This window comes from Vulpes lagopus, chromosome 8 (genome assembly GCF_018345385.1).
Source record: "Vulpes lagopus strain Blue_001 chromosome 8, ASM1834538v1, whole genome shotgun sequence".
In the NCBI taxonomy this organism is placed as follows: domain Eukaryota; kingdom Metazoa; phylum Chordata; class Mammalia; order Carnivora; family Canidae; genus Vulpes; species Vulpes lagopus.
The window spans coordinates 32,927,958-32,952,797 of NC_054831.1; the positions used below are offsets into that span (position 1 = coordinate 32,927,958).

Consider the following 24,840-nt stretch of genomic DNA (forward strand, 5'->3'; position numbering starts at 1 on the left):
TTTTTTTAAAGATTTATTTATTTATGATAGACATAGAGAGAGAGAGAGAGGCGCAGAGACACAGGCAGAGGGAGAAGCAGGCTCCATGCCAAGGAGCCCGACATGGGACTCAATCCCGGGACTCCAGGATCGCGCCCTGAGCCAAAGGCAGGCGCTAAACCGCTGAGCCACCCAGGGATTCCCTTAATTTTATTGTTTAACCTCCTTACCACCCCTACATAGCACGAATTTCTGGCCTATTTTGTTCACTAATTCATCTCCTACACCAGGCATAGAACAAGCACTCATATTTCTCATTTAAATTAACTACACAGAAAAAACATTCAACTGCACTAAAATCAAAGAATGCTAATTAAAATAACATGCATAAAATACCATTTTGGACATCGCCATCTTTTTGTCACGATAAACAAAAATACCTTTATACATACACCAAGGAGTTTAAATTTTATAATATTTCTGAAAAACAATTTGTCAGTATTTTTTTTTTTTAATTTTTATTTATTTATGATAGCCACACAGAGAGAGAGGCAGAGACATAGGCAGAGGGAGAAGCAGGCTCCATGCACCGGGAGCCTGATGTGGGATTCGATCCCGGGTCTCCAGGATCGCGCCCTGGGCCAAAGACAAGTGCCAAACCGCTGCGCCACCCAGGGATCCCTTTTTAAATTTTTTTTTTAATTCAATTTGTCAGTATTAATCAATTTTATATATGCATACATTTTGATCTAAGCCTTTACACCTTTTATTAGTTGGTTTTTTTAAATAATAATTTTCACAATTTAGTAGATGTTTTAATTTTTGGTTTCTTATTTCTTGTGTACTTCCACCACCAGAAATATAAGCACCAGGAAGGCAAAAACAGTTCCAAGTTTCACTGAGAGCACCTGGAACACTGCCTAACACAAAAGCACTCCAGTATCTGTTGAATTCATGCATGTAAATATATTAGTTTTATTTATTATAATGAACAAGTACCTGATTAAAAACAACACAATATATTCATGCAGCCAATTCACGTAAAAACATTTCCAGTATAGTGAGCAAAAAGCAACTGGTAAAAGAATAATATACATTTTGAAAATAGACTATTTTTCAGGGCACCTGGATGGCTTGGCAAGTTAAGCGTCTGCCTTTGCCCAAGGTCATGCCATGATCCTAGGGTCCTGGGATTGAGCCCCACTCTGGGCTCCCTGCTCATCAGGGAGTCTACTTCTCCTCCACTCGCTCCCCCTGGTTCATGCTCTCTCTCGCTCACTCTCTTTCAAATAAATAAATAAAATCTTTTTTTAAAAAAAGGCTACTTTTCTTTTCTACCACTAAGAAGAGTACTTCCTGTCCTTACCCTAAATAACTAGGATCTCCCCTGCTTTACCCCTGCCAAGTCTCCTTTTAACTTATAGTACACCTAAAACATACTAAAATATTTTCATGATATCTAGATTATACTGTTTCTAACATAATTACTGGTAGTCTCCATCCACCTACCTCCCACTGCCCAAGTTAATGTTCTACCCATATACAAAAGAATAGCATTTGATGTAGACCAACCAGGATAATATGTATCCTTGATAGCACATATCTAAAATATCTTTATTAATAAATCTTACTTATGATATTGCTGAGTTTTCTGCATTAGCTTCTCTGGCAAGCCATCTTCATCATCAAACTGCTCCATAGGCTCCACAATGACTGGACGAGGTGTCCTGGGTTGATAAAAGCGTAAGAGTTAATACAGTATCTGCAGCTAACATCACACTAGAAATTCTTTATAATAATTCCAAGATATATATGTGGGAAATTTCTCTCTTGAAAAAAATGTCTTAGAAGTTACTATATATATATACTCTTAAAATCAGTCAACACCAGATACAAATGAACATCAATGTCAATCAAAGATGCTTTTTAGAGCATCCTCCATTCAAGATGGCAGAGGAGCAAATCAACAACTCTGAATCTGCATAACCACTCTAGTTAACTTTTACAAATTATGAAGGAAAAGAATTAGTACCTACTTCACGTTTTATATATGTGGAATCATCATCCCGATATCCCACCACCTCAAATTCCCACCTCCCAAATTTCCTGTGCCTAAGCAGTCTTGTTAAGAAAAGCCTTTCTAAAACCTAATATGGTATCTGAAACACATCAGCCACGTAGCCAAGCAAAAGGAGAGGAACTAGAAGACACAAACATGTTCAAAGTGGAGGTTGAGCAGGGGAAATTAAGAGTGGGTGATGAAAGATTATGACTTGCAAATCTTCCTTCTTTACTACTTTCCTAAGTAAAACAAAAGGATGGGAAAGCTGAGGAAGACAAAATAGGGAAATGAAATAAATATCAGATAATATGATGATACTAAAATTTCCTATTATTCACTAACTTTGCTTATAGGGCTTTTATAGCCAAGCACATGATTTTAAAGCTACACCACCAAAAGTAGTCGTGTGTGTTTTTTAACCATACATTTTCTTGTAGCTTAGACTGGACTCATTTCCAAAATGATGCAATAGTATTTTTACCATTTTTCCAAATAAGCAAATATCATGACTGGTGTGTTTTCAGTGATGAATGCACTGGATTCACTTTTGTGAAAGTGCATTTTGTGCCCTGTCCAAGGAATGGATCAGGGATGATCAGCTGGATGAGAAAGAAGCACCCTAAGAATTTACAGATCTTGGGATGCCTGGGTGGCTCAGCGGCTGAGCGGCTGCCTTTGGCTCAGGGCATGATCCTGGGGTCTCTGGATCAAGTCCCACATCGGGCTCCCTGAATGGAGCCTGCTTCTCCCTCTGCCTGTGTCTCTGCCTCTCTCTCTGTGTGTCTCTCATGAATGAATAAATAAAATCTAAAAATAAAAATAAAAAATAAAAGAATTTACAGATTTTGTCAAACTGTTTGTGATAAACATCATCACAGTCATAGCTATGAATGTTGTCATTGCTATCATAGCAGTCACCTTCATGTCATCTGTAATAATACTCCTGAAAGGCCTGGCTGCCTAATCTAGTGGAGAAGAGGCTTTGGTTCTTTCTTCTCCTGCATGCCAACTGTCACACTCAGAAGATAGCACATTCATTTGGCAAGATCAAACTAGCATCTGTACATGAAGATTCATTATCCAGCTTTCTTATGATCAGTGCCTTCTACCAGAGCACCTCCTATCATAGTTGTGTTAACTATGTTTACTTTTTCGAATTATGTAAGCCTAACCAAAAATAAAAGATCTGTGCCTAAGTTAAAAATTTTTTTCCTTGTTATCAGTCTCTCACCATTCAAATCATAGTAAATCTACTGCAGCAGGGATCCCTGGGTGGCGCAGCGGTTTGGCACCTGCCTTCGGCCCAGGGTGTGATCCTGGAGACCCGGGATCGAGTCCCACGTCAGGCTCCCGGTGCATGGAGCCTGCTTCTCCCTCTGACTGTGTCTCTGCCCCCTCCCTCCCTCTCTCTCTCTCTCTCTCTGTGTGACTATCATAAATAAATAAAAATTAAAAAAAAAAATCTACTGCAGCAATAACGCAAGAGCTAAGAAGTGAAGGGACTTTCTGGATTCTAAAAGCTTCCCTGTACAAATATATGAAGATGGATTCTAAAAGCTTCCCTGTACAAATAAATGAAGATCTTGAGATCAACAGAAACTTTAAATCTTAAACTATTATTAAATATGATTACTAGGGCATCTGGGTGGCTCAGTTGGTTAAGCACCTGACTCCTGATTTCAGCTAAGGTCAGGATCTCAGGGTCACGGAATCAAGGACCATGATGGGCTCCACATTCAGCATGGAGTCTGCTGTTCCTCTCTACTCCTCCCCCCTACTCGTCCAACCTCTCTTGCTCTCATAAATAACTTTTTAAAAAAAGAGAAAATCATGAAAAATGATTATTAAAAATTATTCCTAAAAGGCACCTGGCTGGCTCAGTGGGTGGAGAAGGCGACTTTTGATCTCAGGATTGTGATTTTGAGCCCCTTCTAGGTACAAAGATTACTTAAAAATAAAATCTTTATTTAAAAAAAAAAAATTATTCTTGGGCACCGGGGTGGCTCAGTGGTTGAGCTTCTGCCTTTGGCTCACGTTGTGATCCCAGGGTCCTGAGATTGAATCCTGCATCAAGCTCCCCGCAGGGACCTGCTTCTCCCTCTGCCTGTGTCTGCCTTTCTGTCTCTCATGAATAAATAAAATCATAAAAAAAAGAAAAAAAAAAAAAGATTCTTGGACCAGTAAAGACATCTTAGAGAAAAAGAAATAGAAGATGTGGAATACCTTGGGGTGATAAACACAATGGAATTATAGAAACCTCTGATGAACTGAGTAGAAACTCAAAAGAGCCTTAGAGGATTCAATTTCAAGGGTGATAACTCCCATCCAACATCTAAATACAGAAGTGTGATAAAGAATGAGTAAATAGGGGCAGCTTGGTTGGCTCAGTGGTTTAGGGCTGCCTTTAGCCCAGGGCGTGATCCTGGAGACCCGGGATCGAGTCCCACGTCGGGACCCCTGCATGGAGCCTGCTTCTCCCTCTGCCTGTGTCTCTCATGAATAAATAAAATCTTTAAAAAAAGAAAAAGAATGAGTAAATATAGCCTCAAAGATCATATGCACCTCAATGAAGTATAAGAAAGCAGCTGAGAGTTCCTAAGCCCATGGGAGGATGGGGTACTTTTAAGAGAACCCAAAGAGGCCCAAGAACAAGTGGAGGAAGATGCACTATATTGATCACTTACCCAATTGAAAGCCATTGCAGGATATAGAGAATAATACAGACCGGGTAAGAACTACACCTGAGCAGAGGCCAACAAAGACAGAAACTCGCACCTCCCCTCTTCAATAACAAAAGGCCACGACCATCCAAGAGAAAAATCAGAAACGGAGACTCATAAAGGAAAACATACTAAGCAGATCATTCATACTCAGAACATGACAGAATTACTTAGGACAAGATTAATTTTATAAAGTCAAGGAAATACTGAACAAAATTAGAGAATATAAGGACATCTCTACTCTCAAATAATGCTGAGTCTGTAATTATAAGTTTTCAACATATGAATATGTAAGCATCAGACATACTTATACACAGGGGTGAATACAGCCTTGAGACAAAACTTAACCGATACAAACAAATGTTATAAATTTATACCTTGCTCCTGGAATACCATTTCTTTTTTTTTTTTTTTTTTTAATTTTTATTTATTTATGATAGTCACGGAGAGAGAGAGAGAGGCAGAGACACAGGCAGAGGGAGAAGCAGGCTCCATGCACCGGGAGCCTGATGTGGGATTCGATCCCGGGTCTCCAGGATCGCGCCCTGGGCCAAAGGCAGGCGCCAAACCGCTGCGCCACCCAGGGATCCCTGGAATACCATTTCTAAAGAGATACATGAATAAGTAAGCAAAGATCAATGATAACCACATTCATCACATTCCATAAAACAAAAGACCATATATAATGTTCAAGAGTAGTCTTCAAGGGACTCTCTTTTTGTTTCTTGGGTTATATGCTAAAAGGTGAACATTTATGGTTTCACTGTATGCACCACCCCCTGTAAAAATTCCCCTTATCTATTATCACACACACATCTTGTTGTTTAGTTCACTTTGATTTTTTTGGTGTTAAAAAAAAAGTTTTTTTAAAAGACTTATTTGTCTGAGAAAGAGAGCGCAAGCATGTGAGAGTGGGGAAACAGGCAAAGGGAGGAGAGAGAGAGAGGATCTCACCCAGGCTCCCCACTGAATTTGAAGCTGGAGCCCAATGCGTTGGGGCAGGGAGGACGGACCTCAACTGCATGACCCATGAGATCGTGACCTGAACTATAATCAAGATTTGGACACTTAAGCAACTTAGCTACCCAGGTAAGTTGTTTAAGTTGTTAAAACCCAACTTAAATTCTCTTTATAGGTACAATCATTTAATTTACTCCTTTTATAAATTTAAAATATTTCATAGAAAAAAAAAGACTAGGGATCCCTGGGTGGCGCAGCGGTTTGGTGCCTGCCTTTGGCCCAGGGCACGATCCTGGAGACCCGGGATCGAATCCCACATCAGGCTCCCGGTGCATGGAGCCTGCTTCTCCCTCCGCCTGTGTCTCTGCCCCTCTCTCTCTCTGTGACTATAATAAATAAATAAATAAATAAATAAATAAATAAATGACTAAAAGGAAGCAAATCAAAGTGGTCAACCATTAATGTTAAATCTGAAGTTGTTATCTGTAGAGCTTTTCTTCTCCTCACTTTGGCCCCAAATTAATCAATCATTAGTTTGGTTGTAATATTGATACTTATCCATAGTAAGTTTTATTAAGTCAGTCAAATCCTATCATTTGGAAAGGACTTCTGATCATGTTTCATAAACATCTCAGATTTTCCTTTCTGGTAGATATACATAATTTTACACAGAATGAATCACCTAGCCATGCTTTCTTCAGACATCCTGTATCACTCAATACAAAATGGCACCATTTCAGATGTATGCATGCACAATAATTTTTTTTTTTAAGATTTTATTTATTTATGAGACACACAGAGAGAAAGGGGCAGAGACAGACAATCAGGCTCCTCACAGGGAGCCTGATGTGAGACTCAAACCCTGGACCCGGGATCATGCCTTGAGCCAAAGGCAGACACAGTCACTGAGCCACCCAGGTGTCCCAGCACGCACCGTAATTTTTTAACCATTCTTACTGGTGGACATTTAAGGTTTCCATGTTTTTTAAATGGTACATAATGATTAACTTATTTGTGACTGACCTTTCCTCACTTATTCAAATATCTCTTTAGAAGCACAATGTGAGAAAAAGGTATTACACAATAGTAAAAACATGATGCCTTAAAAGATGATGCAACATTTCATGTATGCAATTAGAAAATGAAGAATTATATAATGATGACAATTTGTTACACCAGTAAATAATCCTTGTAGACATATATATCGCTTTGCAGGGTTTTTTCAATTTTAGTCTTTAATAGAGAACTTAAGAATAATGATAAAATAATTCCTAGGATATCGAAATAAGATATTTTATGATAGGGGAAAAATAAAATCACTAGGACCTAATATTATCTTAGATTATAAAATGACCCAATGGACCTATATGGCAAATTTTAAGAAAAAAAAATTTAATAATCTTTTTGTTGTTTTGAGACCTCTAAGAAATAATAAAATATCAATCTTTACAAATAATTATGACTGCTTAGAAAAGAAAGTATAAAACTAAAACCGGACCCAGGGTAGCCCTGGTGGCGCAGCGGTTTAGCACCTCCTGCAGCCCAGGGCGTGATCCTGGAGACCCTGGATCGAGTCCCACGTCAGGCTCTCTGCGTGGAGCCTGCTTCTCCCTCTGCCTGTGTCTCTGCCTCTCTCTCTCTCCCTCTCTCTGCATCTCTATGAATAAATAAAATCTTTAAAAAAATAAATAAAAAAGATAATAAAACCGGACCCAATTGACACTGACAGTATAGGTGCGGGGCAATTTATACTTGCACCATCAGCAGGTATGCCCAGATAACTCCTGTGTTTCCAAGTTACATAAGCAAAAGCAATATCACAATTTTTTAATTAAAGAAGCATTTCTTCTGAATCTAAAAAACTCCATTTAATGGAAAGATGTGATGAAGCAAATAAAATGATGGAAATGAAGTGTATAAAATAGGAAAGATATAAAAAGAATTATTAATGGAACAATCACTTGTGTGCCAAAAAAGAATTAACACAATATGCCTGAAACAGCTATCCCACAACCCTAACAGAGAATTATATTACTCCAGAATTCACCTCATGTGCATTTCTTCCTTACTGATTTTGTGCTGTATTCTTTTGCTGTAGTAAATCTTAGTTGTACACATTTTTTACTTCCACCAGTCTTTTATTTCTGATCAGTTTATAAACACAAATTTGGATCACAGCTTATACCTAGACTTGTGTCCCTTTTCTTACTTGCGCCATAGATGTATAGAAAATATGCACATTTATATGCTAAATTTATTTACAAGTTTTTGAGCAGTTGTTAGCATAGATGCATAGCCATATACTCCGCCATAAAAAGATGGGGAGTTGGCAATTTGTTTAGTTTAGTACTTTTATTGATATAATTCACGTATCATAAAAATCACCATTTTAAAGTGCAGAGTTCAGTGGGTTTTTAGTATGTAAACCATCACCATGATCTAATGCCAGAACATTTTCAAGACCCCAAAAAGAAACCCCAAATTCATTACTATCAATTCCTAATTTCCCTGAACCTCTGGCAACTATTAGACCGCTGTCTCTGTGGTATATACTGCCATCAAAAAATTCTTTTCAGGGCACCTGGCTGGCTTACTCATTAGAGCATGTGACTCTTGATCTCAGGGTCATAAGTGTAAAGCCCTATTGAGATTACTTAAAAAATAATAAATCTTTTTCATGAATACTGCATTTCCTAGTGTCATGAAGGATTCTTCACAAAGTACATACTATATATATGTATGTACTATAAATATGATCCACTATAATATCGACTATAAATATGATCTACTTAATTATTTATTAAGAATTCAGATTTGGTCACTATTTTGTTATTAGAAATAAAGTAATAAACCAGATACAAAATGATATACCAAACCTTTGAATCAAAATACTTAAAATATACCTCTAACAGTAAAAGAATCTTAAAACTAACTAAATCCGGGATCCCTGGGTGGCGCAGCGTTTTGGCGCCTGCCTTTGGCTCAGGGCGCGATCCTGGAGACCCGGGATCGAATCCCACATCAGGCTCCCGGTGCATGGAGCCTGCTTCTCCCTCTGCCTGTGTCTCTGCCTCTCTCTCTCTCTCTCTCTGTGACTATCATAAATAAATAAAAATTTTAAAAAAAAAAAAAAAAAACCTAACTAAACCCCCCCCCCCCCTGCCCCGAAACAGTAACCAATTTCCATCAGCACCAGGAGTTATAAAATACTCATGTAACTTCACTTTCACTCACTGGGTATTTTTAAATCTTTGCCAATTCATTAAAAAAAAAAAAGTTTGTCTTTGATTACCAATAAAAAATTTATTTAAATATCTAGCTGTCGACTCTAAAAGTCATTATCAAAGCCACAAATATGACTCTCATGAGTCAAAAGAAAGCAGAGAATTGTAAACTTAAAGACTCTAAAGAGAAGCAGTATAGGAAGCAAACCATTCTTTTTCTCTCAAAAAGAACAAAAATAAAAGCAACAAATAATTAGCAAATAAAGTAATGCTACATACAGCAAAATTTTGAGCCACATTAATGGATGTAAGTTACACATCATTTAACACAGGTCAAGAGATTTCCTTCAAAGTTATTCTACAATTTATCTTACCTTCAACAATCTTTGATCTTCTAATAAAGTCTGCGTTATCAAAGTTCAATTGGGTTTTGTTTTTTTGTTTTTTTAAAGATTTTATTTATTCATGAGACACAGAGAGAAAGCCAGAGACATAGGCGGAGGGAGAAGCAGGCTCCCTGCAGGGAGCCCAATGTGGGACTCAATCCTGGCATCCCAGGATCATGCCCTGAGCCTAAGGCTGACACTCAACCACTGAGCCACCCAAGTGTCCCACCCAGTTCAACTGGTTTAAGAAGGAATCATTTAAGAGTTACTTGGCTGGATCAGTTGGAGGGACATGTAAATCTTGGTCTTGTGGTTTTGAGTTCAAGCCTCCCATTTGGTACAGAGATTACGTAAACAAATAAAACTTAAATAAAAGAAAGAAAGAAAGAAATATTTATTTAATCTTTTTCCATGGATATTCCAGAATACATTTGCCACATAAAATTCTACACACCGGGGGGGGGATAGCTGACTCAGTGGAGCATCCAACTCTTGGTCTCAGGGTTCTGAGTTCAAGCCCCACACTACGTATACAGATTATTTTAAAAATTTAAGGGACACCTGGGTGGCTCAGCGGTTGGGCGCCTGCCTTTGGCTCAGGTCGTGATCCCCGGATCCGGGATCAAGTCCCGCATCGGGCTCCCTGCAAGGAGCCTGCTTCTCCCTCTGCCTATGCCTCTGCCTCTCCTCTCAATCTGTGTCTCTCATGAATAAATAAATAAATCTTTAAAAAAAAAAATTTAACTTAAAAAAAAAAATCTATGCCCAGGAACAAAGCAACCAAACATTTATGGGCCATAATGTTTGTCACAAGGTTATTACAGCAAAAAAGGGAAACAACCTAAATGATGAATAATACAATGTCTACTGTTCAATAAAGGAATAATTAAGTCTGGCAGAGCTATAATGAAACATCGTGCATTTTTTAATATCAAAAGAACTCACAATGTAACAGTCAGGAAAACTTTATAAAAAGAAAAGGATGCTTAGTAATAAGGAGAAATTTTTGTATTTATCATAAATAAATAAATCCCAAGTAGGTTAGTGATTTAAGAGTCTAAATCACTCTAAGAGTCTAAAATAAATTGTCTCAGAATTTTCAGTCCTACAAAGCTAAGAGTTTAACAGCATAAACCCTCAGAGGCCTAAGAGGAAACAAAAAAAATCCAAACTGAAGCAATTCTGAAAAATACTTGTCCTGGACTCTTAAAAAATGTCAGTGTCACAACACTGACATTTTTGTCATTGGGGAAACTTCCAGATAAAAGGAAATTACAGCCATAACAACTAAAATCCATGTGTGACCTTTGATTGAATAATAGATTACAGAGATATAAAGACACTGCTACAAAACAGAAGAAATTTCAATATAAACTGTATATTATGTAACATTACAGGCATATCTCACTTTATTGTGCTTTGTGCTTCACTGGGTTTCACAGATACTGTGTTGTTTTTTGTTTGTTTGTTTGTTTATTTGTTTTTAACAAACAAGGGTTTTAGCAACTCTGCATCAAACAAATCTATTGGCATCATTTTTTTCAATAGCATTTGCTCACTTTGCGTCTCTGTGTCACTATCTTAGCAATTGTCAGAGTATCTCAAACTTTTTCATTATCATTATGTTATGGTGATCTGTTATCGGTGATCTTCGGTGTCACTACTATAATTTTTTGGAAGTGACACAAACCACATCCATATAAGACTGCAAACACATTCAGTAAACGTGATGTGTGTTCTGACTGCTCCACTGAGCAGTCCCCGCCCCTTGGGTGTCTCCCTAATCTGAGACCCAACAATATTGAAATTAGGCCAATAAAGAACCCTTCAATGGCCTCTACGTGTTAAAGTCAAAGGTAAATTTATACCTTTTGCTGTAAATCAAAAGCTAGAAATGATTAAACTTAGTGAGGAAAGTATGCCAAAAGCTGAGACAGGCTGAAAAGTTGTGAATGCAACGGAAAAGTCCTTGAAAGTGCTGCTCTAGTGGTTACACAAATAAGAAAACAAAACATTACAGGGGCACCTGGGTGACTCAGTCAATTAAGCGCCCATCCTAAACCCAGGTCATAAACCCCTGGTCCTGGATTAAGCCTAGGTCAGGCTTTCTGCCCAGCAAGGTACCTGCTTCTCCCTCTACTCTCTGCTCATAATCTCTCTCACACACTCTCTCAAATAAATAAAATCTTAAAAAAAAAAAAAATACTGATTACTGTGATATAAAGGATGTTTCAATGATGTCAGTAGAAGTTCAAACCAGCCACAACAATCCCTTAAGGCAAAACGTAATCTAGAGCAAACCGTTAACTCTCTTCAATTCTATACACAGAGCTAAGGAAGCTGCAAAAAAAAAAATTGAAATGAGCCAAGATTGTGTCATCAGGTATAGGGAAAGGAGGCACCTCTAAAACATAAAAGTATAAGGTGAAGCAGCAAGTGCTAACGCAGAAGCTTTATCAAGTTACCCAAAAGACCTAGCTTAGCTAATTAATGAAGATGGCTACACCAAACAATAGATTTTCATTGTAGATTAAACCACCTTAGACATTCAAAGCCACAGAGAACTCAATGCCTGGAATCAAAGGACAGACTGACCAACCACCTTGTTAGGGGCTAATCCAGCTGGTGACCGAAGATGAAGCCAATGCTCACTGACCATTCTGAAAATCCTAGGGCCCTTAAGAATTATGCTCAAACCACTCAGCCTGTGCACTATACATTGGACAACAATGCCTGGATGCCGGCACATCTACTGACAACGTGGGTTTACTGAATTAATGTTAAACCCACTGCTGAGATCTACTGCTCAGAGAAAAAAAGATTCCTTTTCAAACTACTGCTGCTCACTGACAATGCACCTCGTCACCCAAGAGGTCTAATGGCCAGACACAAGATTAATGTTGTTTTCATGCCTGCTGACACAACATCCATTCTGCAGCCCACAGATCAAAGCAATTTCAACTTTCCAGTCTTACTATTTATATTTAATACATACATTTCATAAGGCTATATAGCTGCCTTAGACAGTGATTCCTCTGATGGATCTGGACAAGATAAAATGAAAAACTTCTAGAAAGCATTCACCATTCTAGATGCCATTAAAAACATTTGTGCTTCGTGGGAAAAGCCTAACTATCAACAGAACAGGAGTCTGGAAGAAGCTGATTCCAATCCAACCCTCAAGGATGCCTTTCAATTGAGGGGCTCAAGACATCAGTGGACGAAATAACTGCAGATGTGGTGGAAACAGCAAGTGAACTACAATCAGAAGTGAGGCTTGAAGATGGGACTGCATTGCTGCAATCTCATGATAAAACTAACGGATGAGGAGTTGCTTCTATGGATCTGCAAAGGAAGTGGTTTCTTGAGATGCAATCCACCCCTGGTGAAGATGCTGTGGAGATTGTTGAAATGCCAACAAAGAACTTAGCAGATTACATAAATACAATTGATAACACATCAATAGGGTTTGAGAGGACTGACTCCCAACTGTGAAAGAAGTTCTACTGTGGATGAAATGGTATCAAACCGCACCACATGCTATAGAAAAATCCTTCAGGAAAGAAAGACAAAGACACTTCATGTGGCAAACTTCAATATCATCTTTTAAGAAACTGCCACAACCACCCCAACCTTCAGCAACCACCAAACTGATCAGTAAAGTATTTAATTAAGATATATACATTTTTGGGGATGCCTGGGTGGCTCCGCAGTTGAATGTCTGCCTTTGGCTCAGGTTGTGATCCTGGGATCCAGGATCAAATCCCACATCAGACTCCCTATAGGGAGCCTGCATCTGCCTCTGTCTCTGACTCTGCCTCTCTTTCTGAGTCTCTCACGAATAAATAAAATCTTAAAAAAAAAAGATACACACATTTTTTAAAACGTAATACTATCTCACACTTAATAAACTATAGTATAGTGTAAATATAACTTGTTACTGGAAAACCGAAGAATTTATTTGATACACCTTATCATGATTTTCACTTTACAGCACTGGTCTGGACATGAATCTGCAAGTATCTCCAAGGTACGTCTATATTGAATAAATATTAAATTTCTTCAGTGTGACAATTATATTGTAGCTTTTAAAAGAATACTCTAGCAGATGCATATCATTAATGTATTCGGGGACAAAGTATGGTATCTGCAGCTGACTCTTAAATTAGCCAAAAAAAACCACCAAAAACTGTATGTATATAGTGGGAAAAAAATGTGGTAAATGCTAACAATTAGTGAATGTAGATACCATATATATCAACATTAAAGGATTGCTTGAGGGATCCCTGGGTGGCGCAGCGGTTTAGCACCTGGCTTTGGCCCAGGGCACGATCCTGGAGACCTGGGATCGAATCCCACGTCGGGCTCCCAGTGCATGGAGCCTGCTTCTCCCTCTGCCTATGTCTCTGCCTCTCTCTCTCTCTCTCTGTGTGTGACTATAATAAAATAAAATAAAAAATTAAATTAAATTAAATTTTAAAAAAGGATTGCTTGGTGGGGAAAATTTCTTTTTCCTAAAAAGAACTGAAACATACAGGACACCCGGTGGCTCAGCTGGTTGAGTGTCTAACTTCAGCTTGGGTCTGGATCTCAGGGTCCTGGGATTGGGCTCTACATCAGACTTGCACTCAGTGAGGAGTCTGCTTGTCCCTTTCTTTTTTTTTTTTTTTTAATTTTTTTTATTTATTTATGATAGTCACAGAGAGAGCGAGAGAGAGAGGCAGAGACATAGGCAGACGGAGAAGCAGGCTCCATGCACCGGGAGCCCGACGTGGGATTCGATCCCGGGTCTCCAGGATCGTGCCCTGGGCCAAAGGCAGGCGCTAAACCACTGCGCCACCCAGGGATCCCTGCTTGTCCCTTTCAACCTCCCCCTCCCCTGTCTCTCAAATAAATCTTTTAAAAAGGAAAGAGATAGAAGAGATTTTTATTACAAAAGAAGTCTACACTTAGAAACTAAATCTCGATGATACCACTCCTATAAGTTACTTGTATTATCCTCAATAACTGAAATTCAATCAGTCTGTCAATAAATATTTGATTACCCAATATGTACCAAGTCCATACTTGGGGCTAGGGGATCAGGGTAAACAAAACAATTCTGAAGTGTTCTAAAAGACCAAAATAAACAAAAAAGGAGTAAACAAATAATCATTTTAAGAGCTAAAAAGGAAAAACGCAGTACTGTCAGAAAGAATTAACAGAAGGAGCCCACTTTCGAAAAGGCATTGAGGAAATTCCTTTCCAGGAAGTTACATTTCACCTAATACTAATTATTCAAACAAACAGGGAAAAGAGCATCCTGAGTTTCATTAGGAGGTTTAAATAATAACAAATTCCTAAGCAAGTATAGTCTACAAAAAATTCCACCTGTAGCACAATATAAAAAGCAAGAGATGCAGCACCAGACTAAAATCCACCACTTATTATTTGTGCAATCTTACACAAATTACTTAACATCTCTAAGCCAGTTTTCTCATCTGAAAAATGTGGTAGTAGCCAGTATTGTTGTAAAAATCCAACATGCTTATGATTATGGTCATGATAATGAAATGACAGATAATACAATGTTCAACACCTTGCCCATTCCCTCAAAACTGTTTTTAAGTTATTCCAAAAGCTACCAGTAAGAAATGGTTAAATATTTCCCAAAGCCTAGCTGTAACTTTAAAAATTTACCAAGTAATCAAAGCCTGCAGTGGAAAAAAGACTACTCACATGCCTTGCCTATTGCTTTAGTTCCCTCCTTCCTTCACTAAATAATTATTAGCTTACTTTGTGGTCAGGAATTACCAGAATGTAAGTGCTAGGAGAGTATAATGCTAAGCAAAATAAGTCAGAGAAAGACAAATACCATATGCTTTCACTCATATGTGGAATTTAAGAAACAAAACAAAGGAAAAAAAGAAACCAAAAACAGATTCTAACTACAGAGAACAAAACAGATGGTTACCAAAGGAGAGGTGGAGGTGGGGAGCAGAAATGGGTGAAATAGGTGAAGGGGATTACAAGTACACTTATCTTAATGAATACCAATATACAAAATTGTTTAATGACTATACTGCACACATGAAACTAATATAACACTGCATGTTAACTATACTGAAATTAAAATTTAATTTAAAAAAAGAATACAGGTGCTAGGATTATAGTGCTGAACAAGACAAAGTCTCTACCCTCAAGGAACTTACATCCTACTGCAGAGAAAGACATACAAATTAAAACAGTAAATGCTATGACAAAAAATAAACTGGGAGAGTAGAGTATCAGTGATGCTGCAGAGGCAATGACTATATGAAGATAAAACTACTTCTCAAAGAAGTTAACATCTTAGCAAAAGATGAATAAAATACAACAAGGCCTGTGATGTGGACTGCAAGCATTCTCTTAATAGAGAACAAAACCAAGAAATCTGAGGGAACAAATTGGCAGTGCCGTAAAACAGATGTAACGTGAATTACAGCTTTAGCTTAACAGTCCAAAGCAAAACTGAAAAATGCTTTAGAATCACTAAACTAAGCTGTGGGGCCAATAGGTGTTCTATATTGTCTTTGTATCCAGTTCCCCAAACTCTAAAATAATTAAATATTTAAAATGATCCCAACCAATAAAACAGTAAGTGGGCACACTTTATCACTAACAGAGATAAAAGGAATCAATACAATAATGAACTAAGGAATTTTCACACAAATCCAGCGGAAAGACTAAAGATACGAACATCAAGAACTTCGGGACGCCTGAGTGGCTCAGCGGTTGAGCATCTGCCTTCAGCTCAGGGTGTGATCCCGCAGTCCCCGGGATGGAGTCCCACACTGAACTCTACATGAAGCCTGTTTCTCCTTCTGCCTCTGTCTCTGCCTGCCTCTCTTTCTGTGCCTCTCATGAATAAATAACATCTTTAAAAAAAATAAAAAATAAAAAAAACTTTGTCATGGGCAAAATGAAAGGCATGTTAATATGACAAATCTATAATTATTATAATTACTTATAAATATTTTTAAGTAAATGGACAGACACACCACATTCATGGACTGGAAGAAATTATGAGGATGTCAATATTTCCCAGAATGACCTGTATACTCAACGCAATTTCAATCAAAAGCCCAGCAGAATTTTTTTTTAAATTGACAAGCTGATTTCAAAATCAGTAAAGATAATCTGAAACTAATGTAACATTGTACATTAACTATACTCAAATTGGGGAATAAAGTAAGGAAGGATATACAAAACAGTACCTAAAACAATTTTGAAAAAAGAAAAGTTAGGTGACACTACTTAATTACAAACTTTAGCATGAAATAATTTAAAAAGTACAGTATTGGTGTGGCTGGCACCACCTACTAACTCAGTCAGTAGAGCATGCAATCTTGATCTCAGGGTTGTAATTTAAGCCCAACATTGGGGTGCAGAGTTTACTTAAAAATAAAATCTTTGGGCAGCCCCGGTGGCGCAGCGGTTTGGCGCCGCCTGCAGCCCAGGGCGTGATCCTGGAGACCCTGGATCGAGTCCCACATCAGGCTCTCTGTGTGATGCGTGCTTCTCCCTCTGCCTGTGTCTTTGCCTCTCTATCTCTCTGTGTCTTTCATGAATGAATAAATAAAATCTTTTAAAAAAAAAAATAAATAAATAAAATAAAATAAAATAGTAAAATAAAATAAATAAAATAATAAAATAAAATAAAATAAAATAAAATAAAATAAAATAAAATAAAATAAAATAAAATAAAATAAAATAATAAATAAAATAAAATAAAATCTTTAAGAGGTGCCGGGGTGAGCTCAGTCAGTTAAGTGCCTGCCTTCAGCTCAGGTCATGATCCACCCCTGGGATGGAGACCAGAGCCCACATCAGGCTCCCTGCTTCACCCTTTCTCCTCCACCCCTCCCCCTGGCTCATGCTTGCACAAGTGCTCTTGTACTCTCTAATAAATAAAATCTAAAAAAAATAAAATAAAATATTTTTTAAAAGTATTGGTGTAATAGACATGCTGATAAATGAAACAAAAGAATGCAGATTTTCCCCTCAGGTTTTTGATAAAGGTAAAAGAGGAGAAATTTTAATAATCTTTTTAATTACTGGTGCTGAAACAAATAGATAGCTGTATGGAAAAAAATGAACTGTTACCTCACATCATACTCAAAATGGATCACAGTGTAAATAAAGCTGTAAAATGTCTCAAGAGCACAAGAAAAGCCTTGCTACCTTAGGACAGGCAAATACTTCATACAAGGATTCAAAAAGCACAAATCATAGAAGAAAAAAATTCATAATTTATACTTCACTTCTGCTTTCTGAAGAACACTATTAAGAAAATTAAAAAGCAAGCAGCAGACTGGGAAAATCATCATAAAATAGATATGTACTCAGATGTTTTAAGTCAGTAAGGCAAACCACTCAATTAAAAACTAGGCAAAAAATTTTAAAAGACATTTCAAAAAAGATATAAAAACAGCCAAATAGCACATGAAAAGATGCTAATCACTAGTAGTCATGAAAATAAAATTTAAATTCACCATGAGGGATGCCTGGGTGACTCAGCGGTTGAGTGGTCTGCCTTTGGCTGAGGGCGCGATCCCGGAGTCCCGGGATCAAGTCCCACACATCGGGCTTTCTGCATGGAGCCTCCTTCTCCCTCTGCCTATGTCTCTGCCTCTCTTTCTCTGTGTCTTATGAATAAGTAAAATCTTAAAAAGAAAAAATTCACCATGAGACACTCCTATACCCACTAGAATATTCAAAAAAACAAAAATATCAAGTGTCGGTGAAGGTATGGAGTAACTAAACCAGACTCTCCCGCTCGCTGCTAGTAGGAATGTAAAATGGTACAACCATTTTGGAAAACAATTTTGCAGTTTCTTATAAAGTTGAAAATTTGGCCATTTACCCAAGCCACATGAAGACAGAGTGTTCACAAGCTTATACACAAATGTTCTGGTAGCTTTATTCACAATAACCAATAGCTGGAAGCAACTTGAACAGTCACCCACCCTTAGGGCACTGGGCAAACTATGATTATGATGGAATAAAACCCAACCATAAAAAGAAACAAAATACACAATGGTATGGATGAAATCTCAAACATTATGCTAAGCAAAAGAAACCAAACACAAAAGAATGAAACATACCATTTCATTTACGTAAAATAAAAAAAAAACAAAACTAATTTATAGGAGTACAGAAAGATCAATAGCTGTCTAGGACAGGGTTAAGGGATGGAGTATAACTGCAAAAGAGTATAAAAGACCTTGTCTGGATGATGAAAATGTTATCTATTTGATTGTGATTATAGGTTACATAAGTACATTCACTGAATTTTACATTTAAAATTGGGTGCATTTTAATTATGAAAATTATGCATCTAAAAAGTTGATTAAAATGTCATTCATCCATTATTTAAATATAAAATTTTTCTTTGCATATAATAGACATTCAATCAGCTGAATGAAAATCTTAAGACAGGGATCCCTGGGTGGCGCAGCGGTTCACGCCTGCCTTTGGCCCAGGGCGCGATCCTGGAGACCCAGGATCGAATCCCACGTCGGGCTCCCGGTACATGGAGCCTGCTTCTCCCTCTGCCTGTGTCTCTGCCTCTCTCTCTCTCTCTCTCTCTGTGACTATCATAAATAAATAAAAATTTTAAAAAAAAAAAAAAAAAGAAAATCTTAAGACAAAACATTTAAGATCCAAATATGAATCAATACATTAAGTCAGAAGTAGGACTCCCAACTTCTGGAGATACACAAAAATTCCTTATTTATATCCAGTGAATATTTAACACCTACTTACCATATGCCAAGACAGTATGATCTGTACAAGAAAGAAGTTCAGAACAGAGAGAAGGCCATTTGTAACTGCACAGAAGGATGATGAGATGTTTAAAACTTACGTTGTTAGCAAGAACGCCCCATCACCACATCTTTCCAGAGCCTTTCGTGCAGGAGGTTTCGCTGCAAATTCTACAAAACCTTTTCCTGTAGCTCTACCACGGTCATCCACAACCACAACGGCTTTCTCTACAGGGCCAAACTGGGAAAATGCTTGCTCCAGAAGCTCATTGGAAACAACCGGCGAAAGGTTCTTGACAGTTAGTGCTGCTCCATGTGTAGCAAAACGAATTCGGAGAGGTCTGCTCTTCAAAATGGTGCCATCCAGTTCTGCTTTTGCAATTTCAGCCAGTGTCCTGGATTCCTTTTTAGGAGGAAAAATCACTTTTTAAAGACAATAGTAACACAAATAATTTTTAAAAGTGGTTTCTAGTGAGAAGAGCTGGGTAGCTTTTGGAATTGGCTGATAGGGTCACTTTGTCTTTGTGTCAATGCATACACATGCATTGTATTAATCATTCAAAAATAAGTATGTTTAAATATTTTAAGTAAGAAGTCCCAAACCCAGTGTCCTAAGTCATTACTAAAAGATTATGTACTCCTAAATTACCAGCTGTTAAATATTTGAAGTATTTTTTTTTAAATCTCCTACACACATTAAAAGAAAACCATAATTACTTTTTGAGACCAAGTACCAGTTACTGGAAGCTATTATTGAAAACAGAATTTCCCATACACTCCATGTTTTTGATATTTATATTTTAATAAAACATCCCACCTCTCCAATGCCAGAAAAATCCCCTTTCCTTTTTATTTCTTTTTTATATTACCTGTGAAAATCATCAAATGTTAACCACTTCTCCTGAGATACTTTCAAGGGCTACACATTTCTCCATTATATTTAGAGAAGCAAACACGTACATTCATGGGCTATAAAAGTTATATATTATAGTCAGAATTATAGTCAGAATCAACTGCACATGCATTTGTAAACTCGAAAATACATTCATTGCTGAAACCTCAAGGGAACTTCCTTCTTGAAGAATTCAAAGTTCATATAGAATATGGGCATCTAAGCATAATCAACAAACTGTTAAGTTTAATATAAGTATGTTCTTTTTCTTTGTGTTCTAAGAACTCCTCAGAGAGAACTGAGATTTTATGTTTGGTAAGAGAATATACTATCTTATGAAAAAAGTCTTGACCTCACAATAGATCCTTATTCAATCCCTAAAATACTCATGACAGCTTTAAATTATTGTATGTATGCAAGAATCTTTCTACAGAACTACTTTTACAAAGATAAATGAATGTTTTTACAGATTTTCAAAATGGCTACCTTTAAAAACTACTCTTGGGGCGCCTGACTGGCTGTCAGTAGAGCATGTGGCTACTGATCTCAGGGTTATCTCAGGTTATCTCAGGTTCAAGCCCCATCTTGGACGTAGAGCTTACTTAAAAATAAAATCTAAAATAAATTAAATTAAATTAAAATAAAATGAAATAAAATAAAATAAAATAAAAAATATAAAATATAAAATAAAATATAAAATAAAATAAAATAAAAAAAATAAAACAAAATAAAATAAAATAAAATAAAACAAAATAAAACAAAACAAAACAAAACAAAACAAAACAAAACAAAAGAAAACAAAACAAAATAAAATAAAATAAAATCTTCAGGTGCCTGGGTGGCTCAGTTGGTTAGGCACCTGGTCATGATCTTGGAAGTCCCTGGATCAAACCCCAAATTGGGCTCCCTGCTCAGCAGGGAGTCTGCTTCTCCCTCTGACCCTCCCCACTCATGCTCTCTCTGTCTCACTCTCTCAAATAAATAAAATCCTTAAAAAAAAATAAAATAAAATCTCAAAAATAAAGTACTTTAAAAATTTTAATTACTCTTATTTAAATAATACCAGAAAACCTTTAATAAATATCTAACAAGGGATAGGTACTTTGTATCTAACAAGTCACATAATCCAACAACTCTAAGAGGCAGATTTTAGGAATAGAGTCTTGAATTAAAATGCTGTTGGGGGGGCAGCCCCAGTGGCTGGAGCGGTTTAGCAAGGCCTGCAGCCCAGGGTGTGATCCTGGAGACCCGGGATCGAGTCCTACATCAGGCTCCTTGCATGGAGCCTGCTTCTCCCTCTGACTGTGTCTCTGCCTCTCTTTCTCCCTCCCTCTATGTTTCTCATGAATAAATAAATAAATAAATCTTTAAAAAACAAAATAAGATAAAATAAAATGCTGTTGGGTATAACTGGGAATGGGAAGGGGCATGAGGAAATTTCACGGGGTGATGATAATATTCTATATCTTGATAGGAGTTTGAACTAAATGTCATTTATCTAAAATCACCAACACTTAAAATCTGCGCATTTCACTGTATGTAGAATTCAAATACCTCAAAAATTAATACTGGACTCTAGTTAATGATAAGCATGCTAGAGTGTTTAAAAAGTCCAGAACTGATGGCAGAGAGAGATGAATAAGTGAAAAAAACACATATAACAAAACTTATAGAATCTAGATGGTGGATCTATGGATGTTCATTATATATACCTGAAATTTTTCATAATAAAATGTTTAGGAGTAGAAAGATAAAGAGAACCCAGTGAGGACTTTCTAAAACTTAAGAGTAGTGGGGTGCCTGGCTGGTTCAGTTGGTAGAGCATGTGACTCTTGATCTTGGGGTTGTGAATTTGAGTCCCACACTGGGAGGAGAGATTACTTAAAAATAAAAAATAAATGTATATGTATATGTACACATACACAGGCATTAGCTTCCATTATCCTCATCAACAATCTTATAAAATGAGATTATAAAGAGTTATTATTATAAATAATAATTATATTATAAATAATAACTCATAAAAAATAATAACCCTTATAGTTATTATTCTCACTCCACATCTGGGGAAATAGGCCTAGATAGGTTGAAGTAACCTGCCTCTGATCTATACTGAATTTATAATCTCTACCTATACTCCATAAATCCCTCCTCCCAGGTAATGTTCCTGTATCACTCTACACAAAATGTAAAACCATAGGCTTTTACTTAAAAGAAAGAAACTAAGGGACTACCCCAAAAGAGAGACCACTTGAATTAGGATCTCCAAGGGCTCTTTCCAAAGCACCTGATCTTTTCTCATTGTTCGCTAGTGGTTAAAATTCACCCCTGCAAGAATGCTAAATTAATTAGTAAAAGGAAAATCAATGATGTAAAATGGAAATAGCCTTCAAGTCAATCAACAGAAGTTGACTGGGTAACTAGCAGTCCATTCATACTGTGAAATACAATACGGTCATTAAAACTCAATCTAATGATATGAGAAGAGGTCAAAGAGATATTAAATAAAAACCTCAAATCACAATAGAATGTGTATAATACAATTTGATATGGAAAAATCACAAAGTTTAACACTAACCTGATTACATTTAATGTGTTATGGGACTACCTTTCACTAGAATTAAAACTGTAGTAAGAACTTCCCTGAACTAAAAAAAAAAAAAAAAAGAACTTCCCTGAACTTAAAGAGTACTTGAAATTACATGCTGGACAGGCCCACTAATAATATTCTACAACACCATCTCTAATATTTGACACTCTGTAAGAAGCACACAGTACTTCATAATTAAAACCAAAAACATAAGGGAAGAGGGTTTAGTCCCCAGTGACTAAATTAATGTAAATTAGGTTGATTTTTAACTCTTTAATTATAACAGTGGTTCTCAAACCTTAGCAAGCATAAGAATAACATGGAGGGCTAATTAAAACCCAAGACCGTGGGATCCCTGGGTGGTGCAGCAGTTTGGCGCCTGCCTTTAGCCCAGGGCGCGATCCTGGAGACCTGGGATCGAATCCCCTGTCGGGCTCCCAGTGCATAGAGCCTGCTTCTCCCTCTGCCTGTGTCTCTGCCTCTCTCTGTGTGTGTGTGTGTGTGTGTGTGTGACTATCATAAATAAATAAAAATTTAAAAAAAAAAAAAAAACAAGACCGTTGGGTCCCAACCCTACAATTTCTGATTCAACAGATTTAATCTAGAGTAGGGTCTTAGAATTTGCATTTCTAACAAATTCTCAGCAATTTTTGAGATGGTATTGGGTCAGCATTGCTAGCATGAATGGTAGGAAAAATAAGTGGCCTGCTTACACTAAGGAGACATCTGAATCTGATGGAAAAGAACCACACTTTTGTGAATTATCACTCCAGAAGTCTGGTTTACTAAAGCTAAAAGAGGAAAAGAAAAAAGGAGAAACAGAGTTCAGGTCAAACTATTATCAGTTTTAACTATATTAAGCTAGCTTTAAAACACACCACTAGGACTCCGGCTGGCTCAGTCTGAGAAGCCTTCCACTCTTGATCTCAGGGTAGTCAGTTCAGGGCCCTTAGTGGGTGTTGAGGTTACTTAATTAAAAAAAAAAAAAAATACACTACAACTTCTCAGTTAATTTAACCAATTTAATGACAGTAACCAGACAAAACCTAAAAAGAAGCTTTTGGGTCTAAGATTCCACAAAATGTATCCAAAATAATGTACTGTGGGTTCACAATACAGATTAGGACCTTATGAGGAAACGCCACTTAAATTCTTTTTCCTCACCGTTACATACAGCGATGACAACCCTATACCATCTCCAAAATGTTGTCTCACTTCATCAATTAACTGGAAAACTACAACCACCAGTGTAATAAAATTTAATTGTAAAGATTAATTCCTGAAAAGGCAAAAAGTACTTCTAAAAATATAAATCAAACAAAATTACACCATTATTTTAGGGCCACTTCACCATTACTTACATTCATATCAAGTATACACTATATGATTTTCCTAAGTAGAAAAAGATATGTATTAGTTCAGAAATATTTAAAGCTTGGGTACCTGTTAATCATAGAGCTCAGCTTAAACAGGAAAGTTATCTATAAGGTCAAATCCTGTAAGCTAATTCGAATTTCCCATTGACATATTTTTAACATTACTACACAAGAAATATAGCATGATAGGCTTGGAGGAGCATATCCCAAAGCAACAGACAAGAGTAGTCCAGTTCTTCTCACCTCCCCGTTTCATAATCCCATAGACTTTAAATTAAAAAAACTAAAAACAATGAGCTGCACTGTTAAACATAGTAGCCACTAGCCACATCTAGATTAATTTAAATTTAAAATTTAAATTTAAAAATAAATAAAACTTAAAGGTTAAATCCTCAGGCAAAATTGCTACATTTCAAGTGCTCAGTAGTCATATAAGGGCTGGGCTAGTAGCTACTACATTGGACAGAACATATGCATAGCATTTCCAGCCCTGCGGAAAGTTCTACTGGACAGGGCTAATAAACTAATGGGAAAAAAGGGATTATTAATAGCTTTAAAGATAGAAGGAAAAAGACTTTCCATGTCAAAATATTCACTATTGCCTTATCTTTTAAGTATTAGGCTTCCAAAATGAAGTCCTACCATTCTTCCTCCAACCTGTCAACCTTAGAACAGACCAACATGGTGACAGAGGCTAAAGACTATGAAAATGTTAGAGAACATCTTTTTGGAAAAATTTACTAAAAATTCTCTGAAATACTTCATTGTAGAAACCTAACTTCAAGATAGCGCTGGAATTATATTAAAAATAATTTTACCAAATGACAAACGGTTTCTATAATGTCCAAAAGATATTTATAAATTTA

The 24,840-nt window shown here is 36.9% G+C and overlaps 1 protein-coding gene across 1 annotated transcript in view; it reads right to left on the bottom strand.

Moving 5' to 3' along the window:
* PSPC1 (paraspeckle component 1) overlaps nucleotides 1–24,840 on the bottom strand; it is a 69,607-nt gene that overhangs the window by 42,600 nt on the left and 2,167 nt on the right. Inside the window, exons 2-3 of the mRNA XM_041765688.1 lie at nucleotides 19,218–19,519; nucleotides 1,611–1,706 (exon numbers count right to left, since the gene is read on the bottom strand). Of these exons, the coding sequence (XP_041621622.1) occupies nucleotides 1,611–1,706; nucleotides 19,218–19,519 (398 nt within the window). The remainder of the gene's footprint in view (nucleotides 1–1,610; nucleotides 1,707–19,217; nucleotides 19,520–24,840) is intronic.